Source organism: Mastomys coucha, unplaced genomic scaffold (genome assembly GCF_008632895.1).
Source record: "Mastomys coucha isolate ucsf_1 unplaced genomic scaffold, UCSF_Mcou_1 pScaffold21, whole genome shotgun sequence".
In the NCBI taxonomy this organism is placed as follows: Eukaryota; Metazoa; Chordata; class Mammalia; order Rodentia; family Muridae; genus Mastomys; species Mastomys coucha.
Window position 1 is genome coordinate 158,498,784 of NW_022196904.1, and position 12,004 is coordinate 158,510,787.

At 42.0% G+C, this 12,004-nt stretch overlaps 1 protein-coding gene across 4 annotated transcripts in view; it reads left to right on the top strand.

Moving 5' to 3' along the window:
* Vldlr (very low density lipoprotein receptor) overlaps nt 1-12,004 on the top strand; it is a 37,527-nt gene that overhangs the window by 11,297 nt on the left and 14,226 nt on the right. For 2 of the 4 annotated variants that reach the window (XM_031390011.1, XM_031390013.1), the window contains 8 exons: nt 2,328-2,447; nt 6,933-7,055; nt 8,362-8,484; nt 10,117-10,488; nt 10,574-10,696; nt 10,790-10,912; nt 11,505-11,624; nt 11,728-11,853. In XM_031390011.1, the coding sequence (XP_031245871.1) occupies nt 2,328-2,447; nt 6,933-7,055; nt 8,362-8,484; nt 10,117-10,488; nt 10,574-10,696; nt 10,790-10,912; nt 11,505-11,624; nt 11,728-11,853 (1,230 nt within the window). The remainder of the gene's footprint in view (nt 1-2,327; nt 2,448-6,932; nt 7,056-8,361; nt 8,485-10,116; nt 10,489-10,573; nt 10,697-10,789; nt 10,913-11,504; nt 11,625-11,727; nt 11,854-12,004) is intronic. The other 2 variants (XM_031390014.1, XM_031390015.1) reach the window with 1 other exon arrangement.

The following is a 12,004-nucleotide window of genomic DNA, read 5'->3' on the forward strand; positions in this document are numbered from 1 at the left end:
CACACAAGTTTATACAAAGAAGAGTCTAGAGGCCATTTGATGGCCCCTTGTGTCTCTGACCTAGCTAGGTTCATTAAACGTGGTCTGATTCCATTGGCCCAAGATCACTATTCCAGCTACCATATCCAACTCTTTTAGACATAAAAAGAACTTTTTAATTACATTTACCTACTCATGTATGTATTTATGTGTATATGTTTGCACATGTGTCATAGCATAGATGGGAGGACAGAGAGCAACTTGCAGGAAGCAGTTCTCTCCAACCCTGTAAGAATAAAACTTATGTCTCAATCTTGATAGCAAGTGCCATTTCCTGCTGAGCCATCTCACCTCTGGATCATGGAAGCAAAAACTAGAGGAAAGGAAAATGAACTCCCTGTTCTTTTAGAGAGATAGCCATGCATCACATAATGATAGAGATAAGTCCTACACTCTACAATTCATTGTTCCTTTACTTAAACACACAGCAGTGGTTGTCTTGGTTACTGTCCTATTGCTGTGATGAAACACTATGAGCAAGGCAACTCAGAAGAGAAAGAACCTCACTAGGCAGTGCTTACAGTTTCAGGGGCTTAATCTATGACCATCATTGTGGGGAGCATAGCAACAGGCAGGCAGGCATGACACTGTAACAAAAGCTGAGAGAGAGAGAGAGAGAGAGAGAGACAGACAGACAGACAGACAGACAGACAGACAGACAGACACAGAGAAAGGGGGGCTTAGTGTGGGCTTTTGAAACTTCCTAATCCTTCCCACAGTTCCACCAACTGGGGACCAAACATTAAAATGTATGAGCCTATGGAGACCATTCTCATTCAAAACACAATGGTTTTGACTTCCTACCTGGGCTATAGGGTCCAGCCTATTGATTCTAGGCTGCCTGTATACAGCATGGTACTTGCACTAAATTTTGTAGACATCCATAACACAATGGCAGGTGGCAGGTATGCGTGTAGCCAAATCTATCTAAACATGGAAAACGCACATGCAAATGTATCTGTGCAAGGTTAAAATGGGACCTCTGTACAGGATGCTTAGCACGGATGGACTTGGCAGGGTGGAGGTTGCTCTGGATGAGCCCGTGAGTGAATAAAAAGTGACATCCAAGGCCTAAGACATTACTGTCACTTCAGAAGCACTGTATACTTAGTAGGCCTTTGATGTAGAATAACTTTGTAAAAATATTTCTGCTTTCAATAATCAATATTCTTTTTACTCTTTTAAATATTAAAAAATGATTATTCGGGGTGCACAGCACCAGTATGAAAGTTGGTAGACAAACTTCAGGAGTCATGGCATTCCACCATAGGTTCTGGAACTTGACACCAGGTGACCAGACTTGGAAAGCAAGTGCCTTTTCCCACCGAGCCATCTACCTCACTGGCCATCTTAAAAAAAAAAAAAAAAAAATTAAACTCTGATAACAGCTTAAAACGCATGGTACACAGCTATGCGGGAAAATTTTCTTTATATTCCCATTTTATAAGCTTTTCTGTCTTTATCTTTTTGTGTTTCAAATGTTTCCTGAGAACTAACACACGGTCATACATATGCCTTCTCCTTGGCCTATAGAGAGTTAGCCCTGTTAGCGTCTCCCTGCTGTGTGCATGAAGTTATTCTCTACAACACTAAGGCCTCTGGGTTCTCTCCTGAAGGAGATAACAGGAGCTCTCTCAGGCAGGTTCTTCCTTCCTTTCACACTTTTCAGAAATGTGCCCATGGTACTTTGTATTTTCTTTTCAATTAGACAATTCTCTATGGACATATCTCCCTGTCAGAGAGCACATTTAGGTATTTGGTGTCCATGTTTGCTGATACATTCCCAAGATAGTTGAAGTCAGAAATCTTCTAACCCTTGCATTTTCTCAGAGGTGGTTTCTTTTCTTCTGAAGTTTTCTTTTGCTAGTTCTTCAACTGGGTGTTCTCTTGACACTGGGAATTATGTTGCTCTATTGCAATGTTACCGTTGCCATTGGAGATGAGGTACATGGTGACATATTAGCCAAAATATCACTGGCCAGCATGTGTCTGGATTTCTTAGAAGCCACACGAAATTCTTCTCTGCTTGTATTCCACCAGTTGGAACCTGGTATCACAGCTGTGGCTCTCTGGGAGAAAGGCTAGAACGCTAATGTTCAGTTGTAATTTGTTGCCCAGTGAAGGAGTCTGCAACTGTTGTCCACTGCCCCCAAACACATCCGAGGCTAGCCCCTAGAATGTTACAGCTTACTGAGTCTACAGCTGTCCATATCCATCGCTTTGGGGGAACTTATATCCCTGACTTACTGTCTGTGCATACATTGATCAATGTCCCTTCCTCCTCCTAGGAAAGAAAGCCAAATGTGATAGCTCCCAATTCCAGTGCACAAATGGCCGCTGCATTACTCTGCTGTGGAAATGTGATGGAGATGAAGATTGTGCGGATGGTAGCGATGAGAAGAACTGTGGTAAGTATATAGACCTGGGCGGTCTTGTTCGTCACCAAGCTTCAGTTTTACATTGGACTTATGCATTTGACAGAAATGTACACATGTTCTCTTAGTTTCTGCAAATATATTGAAATTCTATAAGTAAAACTCACTAAAGTATGGCTTTGAATCAGAGCCAATGAATCTAGACTGGTCTAGAGGAATATAATTGAATATTTGACATGAGGTGATCAACTTGAATATAGAATGTTGACTACCAAGTGGGGTTTCTTTCAAATGCTGAGATCTGATTCATCATACCTCAGACCAATGTACTGTGGGGGACTGAGAAAGGAAATAGAGGACCAGACATGGAAGCAGGCAGAAGACTGAATAAAGTAACTTTATAAATAAATAAATGGGGGGATTGGTGGAGGGATGTCTTAGTGGTTAAGATTGTGTACAGCTTTTTCAGAGGACCTGAGTTCAATTCCTACCACCAAGATTGGATAGCTCATAACCTCCCTGTTTTAGGAGATCTGACACCCTTATTTGACATCCATGTGCATCCCTTGTGTATCCACATGAGGATACACATATGGTATACAATTATACATAAATGTAAATTTATGCACATGTATGCATAAATAAAATAAATACATCTTTAAATTCACAAATGGCTCTGATCCAAGAATGTAGAAAGCTATGGACACTACAAACTCCCCTAACATTTCAGAGGTTAACTAATTGCTATAAAAATGACAAGACAACAATAGGCATCAAAGATCAGAAAAGGTTTCTGTCTATTTTTCTGTTTACAATACTTGCTTCTACAAAACCATTAGGCAGGGTAGAAACTATTCTCTTCCCAAACAAATGTGAATATAACAGCATACCATTGATCAGAACCTATCAAAAGGTCATTGTGAGAAATGCCTGCATGTGTTGGCCCCATAATCTCATGCCATAAAGACTAGCTAAGAACTGTGTGTCAACATCACATGGACCTGGAATTTTTATTGAAGTTTACTTTTTTACTCTGCTCGGTGTTGTGAAAAATCCCAGCGCAATGTTGCGAGGGAAGTGGGACTATTGACGTTTGCCTTTTGAAAGATGGTGAGGTGCGGACAATGCTGGGTGTGGAGGCACATATGTGCTCCAGCACTTGGGGAAGAGAACAAAAATAAAGGCTGTGTAGGGTTTTATTGACTGCCTTGTTGATTATGCCTTTGGTGCTTCTTTATTTATCAGCATTAAAATGCCACAGACATTATTCACACTCAAATTGATCATAGTAGTTGTCAAGTGCAAAAATGAGCCCTCCCGAAAATTGTAACCATATACAGGTTAAAGGTTAGATGAGGAGGTCAGAAAGAGGCTTCAGAAATTTTAAGTAAATGTGTAGTTTTCCCATTTCAGACACATTTTAAAGCTGCTTTTGAAGATCCTTACACCTTCCCTGTTTACCTCCTGGGAGCTAGCCACAAGGCTGCAGATGGATGTGTTTAATTTATCCCACCTCAAGAGATCTTAAAATGTCACAGCAGCAATACCTCTGGTGTTTCTGCGCCAGTGCCAGCTCTGAACGTCCATTCTGCAACTGGGGGAACTTATCGCCAGTCTCAGGACCAAGAACAGTTCTCCTGTGCTATCCTTCTCCACTGCGTGCTTTTCATGCAAAGATTTCACTCTGCTCCACAGAACACCAAGCGCCCTGCTACTTTGAGGTTATCTAAAGACTATAGTTTTCTCAACTCACCTCTCACTAAGAGGACTTTCAGCTGTTTTGTGGTGGTATGGTTCAAGGCTACCAAAAAAAAAAAAAAAATCATATATTAGGCAAAGGGCACCTTATACCTATTTGTATATTTCCCATTATAGGAGGTTTTCTCATCTAGCTCACCAGAGACACCTGGGTCATCATAGGAGCAGTGACTGAATTTTCTTAAGTCCTTTCTGCATAAATACTGTCTACCAGCCTCATGGTAGAAGGATTTGGGTGGTGGAGATAGGTAGATGAACAGTATAATGACTCAAGATCTCTTGAGGTGGCATAAATTAAACACATCAATCTGCAGACTTGTGGCTGGCTCCCAGGAGGCAGACCGGGAAGGTGAAAGTGTCACCAAAAGCAGCCTTAGATGTGTGTCTGAAATGGGATACTACACATTTACTTAAAACTTCTGAAGCCTTCTTCCAACTTCCCCATTTAAGCTTTGACGCAAACATAGTTGCAGTTTTTGGGAGGGCTCATTTTTGTACTTGAAAACTACTATGATCAATTTGAGTGTGGATTCCCTATGCCACTTGCTCCTGAGGGTTCCTAGAGTATGTATCTGATGGCTTTCCTCCTCTGTGGAATGATTTCTATCTGCATGTCAGTGTTGATTTGAGTAGCTTTTCTTTGCCCCTACGGTGTATGCTGAGAATTGAGAAAGACAGACTCTATGAAGATGTGTCCGTATTTATCTTTGCTCTAACTCTTCGTTGCGCAGTTGATTTTTCATATCATTTTCTACCTGCAAAATCATCTGCTTTGTTTATGGCCATTACCCTGTTCTCTCTTTTGCAACTTACAAAGCTGATCACAGGTTGAGGTACAGCATCAAGCCCTATAGCCTGACCTCAGTTTCCGTATGGGCCCAGAAGAACACAGGCCTTGCTGTGTTGATGTTGTATTATGATTTAAAAAATGGGTCAATTTATGAGTTGGCATGGCTTTGCATGGTTCCTTAGCTATGTTCAAGGATATGAATAAGCCCTTAGGGATCATCATAATTTATCAGCTCATGCTGACTGTTACAAAGTGTCTGTCTTCCAAGTTTATAGGCTTAACAAGAAAAACATGAGAATAAGCCACAGCCTGTAAGGCCTCTAGCCAGCTCACACCACTTATGCCCAGTGATCTCTTTGAATTTTTCAAAGTATTGTAGGCTTTGGCTGATTTACAAACACAGAAAATTGATGAGAGGGCTCTTTTGAAGGGACGTTTAAGTAGAACATATAGACACATAGGGATGAAGGAATCTTGGCAAGACTCTTCCCGATTCTGGGACTCCTTCATGGGTATGGCGATCAAGCTGCCTGCTTTCTTTGTAGTTACTTTCCTGGTCTAATTAATGGGTGGCAAGCTGTAGTCTAACTCTAAGTCTTGCTATAGGAAAAATTAGTAGGAGAATTGAGATTTTTGCCTTAAGCTATTCGATGGGAGCTGTGAATTATGGGACTTAATCCTGGCAGCTTCGGTGACTTTCAGTTAGTTGATGTTAAACCAAACTTTGGCTGAAAGCCTAAAATCTCTTTGAATTCCAAGTCCTGCTACTTGTTATAAGTGTTATAGTTGGCATTAACCTTGTCTAATATGTGAGCTCCTCTACGCCAGTAGACCAGCAAGAGTGGCAATAGCCAGTTCTAGAGCATATCTCTACATACCGCTACACTAAATTCATGCATTGTGACAATTGTCCCCAAAACAGCTTTGGTTTACATTGCTATAACACAAATACTATAGGTAGGGAGACTTAAGTGATAGAAATTTGATTTTAGGATTCTGGGTGTTAGGAAGACCCAAAACAAAGAAGTAGCAGATGGGGTGTCTGATAAAAGCCCTCCTTTCTGAAGTGCAGAGGCTGTTTTCTTCCCATGTCCTCCCAGGGTAGGAGAGAAAGGAGAAAGAGAGATGGGAGGGCAGCAGACAAGCACTCATGTTTCTGATAAGGGCACCAATCCCATCTGAGAAGGTTCCAGCCTCACCTCCCTCAGGTCCTCCCTCTGAGAAGAGAACTATAGGGATTTCAAGATATAAGTATATGAAGACACACATACTCCATATCAAACAGTTATCCTGGGGTCCAGTAGGAAATCTTTTCTATGGTTTGGAGTTCATGTTGACTTCTGGTTTTTAATAGTATTGTGTTGAGAGCTGGTAGGGTACTTAGGATGGGATCAGGTCAGTGAAAGGGAATAAATCCTTCCTTTCACCCCGGACCTGATTAATTTCTAAGAGAGTCGGTTAGGAAGCAAGCCACACTCAAAAGCAAGCAGGTGGCAGTGGCATGCTCTTAGGATTCCCAGCTCAGAACCTTGAGCTAAAATAAGTTTCTTTCCTTTGTAAATTGTCCACTCTCAAATGTTCTATTATAGGGACAGAAAATGGTCTTGGAGAAAAACACTTCAGGGTATGTGAATGAGTTGGAAAAAAATCCATGGCGCTAACGTTGTACATGGACAGGCTCATTTTAAGATGACCCTGGGTCATAAGACAATGGACAGCCTTTGTCTTCCCTTGACTTTCTCATCCTCCAAATCTCTCTAATAAACAACCCCCTCCTCTGAAACCTGTGAGGAGAAGATGAGATTTCTAAAGTCTCCCTACAGATGCCAACAATTTGAATATCAGTCAGTTGACTCAGCATTATTTTTAAAGGGAAATATACCTAAATATGTTTTTTTTTTACCTTAATCAGAAAATTGATGTCTGGGGTAATTGACCTTAATTCTAACTCTAAGAATAAACGTTTATAGTAAAGAAGACATGTGCTGAGTCTGACTTCGTGTGCAAAAACGGCCAGTGCGTTCCTAACAGATGGCAGTGTGACGGGGATCCTGATTGTGAAGATGGTTCTGATGAAAGCCCAGAACAGTGCCGTGAGTGTGCCTTGACTTGCTTTGGACTTGATCTCTTTCATGCTGTCCTGTCTCCGTTCTAAGTGATGCTTTATCGATTGCTTGGCGTTCATTTTTCTTTGCCTGCCTTAAACTTGAGGCCAACTGACTTGAAGGTCATTCAAGCTATTAACAGTTATTCCCTCTCCTTTAAAGACTGCTCTCCCTAGTCTAACAAGACTGACATTCTCTTGGGTAGCTTCCTCATTGAATACTTAAGACTGAAGCCAGAAGATTCAATTAAGAACTCCTTGACTAGGTGCACAGATCTCAAATGTTTGACAGGAACTGGATAGATGGTTCCCTGATCCTGGAAGTAAAATCGAGATGGGAAGGTTTCCTAAGAGATACACATAAACTTTGAAATGCACATGCTATTATTAAAACAGGAAGATGATTACTAATAGGGTAATTTTTTTTTTTAACAAACATACAACCAAAAGCAGGGGCCACGGAGTTTGTTATTGAGTAAGGAAAACTTCATAAGGAACAAATACATTTCTCTTTTCATAGGCTGATATGCAGGAGCAAGTCCCCAAACCACAGAGAAAGGTGTGTTGGAATCACACTGGGATCATTTGGATGCTAAGACAAGGGCAAGTCCGATGACTCACTGCAGTAGATGCCTGCTCACACAGAAGAAATAGGATTGACATGGACCAAGTTTAGGTTTAGGATATGATTATGAAAATAACTAAGGTTGGACTTTCATTTTCTAGCAAAGAAGTGAACTGTTTTGTCAAGTGAGTGAGAAACTCGAGGGTCCTAGACAGGATCTACACAAATTCAACCCCATGTTTCAGTGGTGAATGACATGGTAAAATCAATAAAAAGGGCATAGTCCTGCATTATGGATATAAAGAAAGATGTGAAAGGGGGCCTAGGAAGGAAACTGTTCCATAGTAGGTCTCATAGGTAGTAACACATCTGACCTGTAATGGAATCAGGATTAGGTGACAATATCTGGTATGCCCACTGATATCCAAACATAAGTAATGGACTAACAAATCAATTTAACTGTGCCAAGTAAAACAAAAGCCAGAACTAAGCATGCGGCAGAACCTTGAAGGAGTAACCTGGTCAAGGTTCTCTGTATGCTGCCAGGTGGCCTTGCTTGGCGTAGCTTCTAAGGACGGAGCTGGCGAAGGATCTGCCTGGCTTCCACTACTCACGGTGCCCTGTGTACCTGAGCACTGAGTCCCAGGTGTTGCACTTCCAGGCAGCACGGGAGCAGCAGCTTTGCACTGACCAGTTTGGAGGCTCTTTTGAGACTGTATGTCATCAACAGATATGAGAACATGCCGCATAAATGAAATCAGCTGTGGCGCCCGTTCTACTCAGTGTATCCCCGTGTCCTGGAGATGCGATGGTGAAAATGATTGTGACAATGGAGAAGATGAAGAAAACTGTGGTAAGAAGACCAGTGTGCAGTGGCATACCCCAGAGACCCTTTTCCTAAAGAAAGGTGGCCAAGGGATGCGGACTTAAGCCTGAAGACCCAGTGCTGCTGGCCCACTTTGCAGTGGCTTCACTGTCTGCTCAGTATTTCTCTTTTAACCACCATAAAACTGTGAAAGGCCTTTTCCTGGTGATTGCCCGTTGCCTGATATGTCTTCCAGGCAGATAGAAGCAAGCAGAGAAGTCATCTTGATGCTCACGTTCAGCATAGCTTAGTAAGGTAGCAGCGATGTGGGCTTTTGTCCTTTACGACAGTAACTCATGGGCCTTTCTTACAGTGGCTCAATAAACTAGAAAGTGATGGGACCACCAGACACATTCCTAGGCTTAGTTAGATTAGCTTCTTGGAATAAGGTACATGAGTATGAGAGAAACACTTCTACGAATTAGGATCTATGGTTAAGTTGGGATCTAGCATGTTGCCACAAATACTTAACAAAGTCTGCCCGACCTCTGTGTCCTATGATGATGCCCATCTCAGAATGCTAGCCCTGTTTCCTATTCTTTCATGCTTATATTCTTGGAAAGTCTATAATGAAGTGTTCCCTGTTAAAGGTGAGGCCCTGGAGAAAATCTGCAGGTCAAAGAAACATTGCCCTGACTTCTTTCAAACTACTACCCCTTTCGTGCTCCCCCTATAACCTGAGTTTGATGAGTTTAACTACAGGATGCAGCAGTATCCAAGGGAGCTCAGGATCCTTGCAGGTCAAACTCTAGTCTGGCATAGACAAGTCACTTTGTGAGTGTAATACCACTGCACCTAGTCCAATGAGTTTCACGTTCAGTCACAGAATGGAGCTTCATACATTGCCATGGCAAGCCCTGGAGCTACCAAACATTTCCCTCGCAAATCTACACTTTGCTTCCCAAGAGAGTTGTGGTCTCCTGTCCAATTACCACCAAATTATAATCTTGGTGTATTTGGCAGGAATTTAAATCAAAATCTAAACTGGCTACTATGAATACCTTGTCATCAATGGCATGTGGTGTCGCTAGGCTGCAATTCTAGTCCTAGCAGGAACTTTTTTTAAAAAAAAAAATAATAATAATATTAAGATGGTATTCCTAATGTTTATTTAAAAGACTCAGAAGGAAGGAGCCATGTAGAATGTTTTTTTGGTTTGTTTCTTTTTGGATAGTGCCTTGGTATCCATTATACCTTGCCCATATAGCTGATGTATATTCTCAGCTAGTGATGTGATTTGGACTGGCATGTAATAGGTTGGTCTAGGCATAACTCTGCCTTCCAAAATGAAATACCCAATACCAGCTTAAGCTTTTGAACACTGTCCCTTTAAGTGTCAGTTGTGGGTCTCATCTCAAATAAGTTTCAAGCCTTCTACTGTTTTCTTGGTCCTTTATTTCTGCTCTTATACATAGTATGGCTGCATCTTATTTTATACTGTGAAACTGTTTTATCATATTTCAGAAACTTATTCTCAATATAACATCACTGTAGCTTTTCAACTAGAAAGCTAAAGTTAATCATCAAAGATGAATATATTTGATTTGGTGATGAGAGGCTTGTATTATCACTTTTTTTAAAGTGATGATTTACTTTCAATGGGCATCCCTCCTCTAACAGGCAATGTAACGTGTAGTGCGGATGAGTTCACCTGCTCCAGTGGCCGCTGTGTCTCTAGGAACTTTGTGTGCAATGGCCAGGATGACTGCGATGATGGCAGTGATGAGCTGGACTGTGCTCCACCAACCTGCGGTGCCCACGAGTTCCAGTGCAGCACCTCTTCCTGCATCCCCCTCAGCTGGGTGTGTGATGATGACGCAGACTGTTCCGACCAATCAGACGAGTCTCTTGAGCAGTGTGGCCGTCAGCCTGTGATACATACCAAATGTCCCACCAGTGAGATCCAGTGTGGCTCTGGCGAGTGCATTCACAAAAAATGGCGGTGTGACGGAGACCCTGACTGCAAGGATGGCAGCGATGAGGTCAACTGTCGTAAGTAACTTTCCGGTTCTTTTCCATGTGCCGACTGGAAGCCATTTGGGTGGCTTCATTCCATCATTGTTACCTCCTTTCATAGCTTCTCGAACCTGCAGACCTGACCAGTTTGAATGTGAAGATGGTAGCTGTATCCATGGCAGCAGGCAATGCAATGGCATCCGAGACTGTGTTGATGGCTCTGATGAAGTCAACTGCAAAAATGGTGAGGTTCTTTCTCTCCATCGTGTTCAGTTAGGCCGTTGGCTGCTCCAGTCAGACCAACAGTGGAACTTTTCTCCTGTGTTTGGTTTTGTAGTCAATCAGTGCCTGGGCCCTGGAAAGTTCAAGTGCAGAAGTGGGGAATGCATAGACATCAGCAAAGTATGTGACCAGGAACAGGACTGCAGAGACTGGAGTGATGAACCCCTGAAAGAATGCCGTAAGTGAGAGGCTAGCTCGAGGCCAGAGCTGGGAAGTTCCATTCAGCCCATCAGGACTAATGCTGTTTTGAAGCCTGCTTAGTGCGCTGTTAAACTCAGAATGAACTATATTTTAGTAGTTGAGCTTGAAGATAAGGTGTTACAAAATGGAATTCTAGCCAGTGACACACTAGCTCAGGATTGAGGGACCCCATTAAGATAGCTAAAAATCATAGCAAAACTTGAGTAAATCCTTTATAACTACCATCCAGTCTGAAATGTATATCTACAAAACAAATAATCAAATCTTAGAAAAGCCATCAGCAATAGCCTGAGATTGAATGTGAATAAGACAACTATCAATTAAGAGTAAGATTTCAGACTAATTTTTGGACTCTGGGTTTACAAAACAGAAAACAGAATGAGCACCAGGTAGTTGAGAGGGAGACATCTGTGCGGCATCTTTAGAAAGTTGAGTGGGGTGCAGAGCATTGGATATGATCTGTGTGTGGAAATCTCAAGGAATAAATCTAAAACATTATATTAAAAACAACAAAAAAATAAGCTATCAGATTTAATGAGCAAAAAATCATTGCTACCCTCTCATTCCAGATATCAACGAATGCTTGGTCAATAACGGTGGCTGTTCCCATATCTGCAAAGACCTGGTTATAGGCTATGAATGTGACTGTGCAGCTGGGTTTGAACTGATAGATAGGAAAACCTGTGGAGGTGAGTTGAAGCAAAGAGCCTGGCCCCTGGAGGACGTGGGAAAGGGCAGCATACATCTAGTAAGGCATAGGAAGAACAAGACTAATTCTAATTTCCCTCCTAGATATTGATGAATGCCAAAATCCGGGGATCTGCAGTCAAATTTGTATCAACTTAAAAGGCGGTTACAAGTGTGAATGTAGTCGTGGCTATCAAATGGATCTTGCCACTGGCGTGTGCAAGGCAGTAGGTAAATGGACTTGGGCTGGTGTTGCTCTGGTACCTTTTTGAGTTAGTGACTCTAAAAGGTACAGTCGGTGACTGGAGCAGTCAACCTACACATAAAGTCACACCCCAGAGCAATGCTGTTAAACTCCTAGTGCAGCGGGATAGCTTAAAAT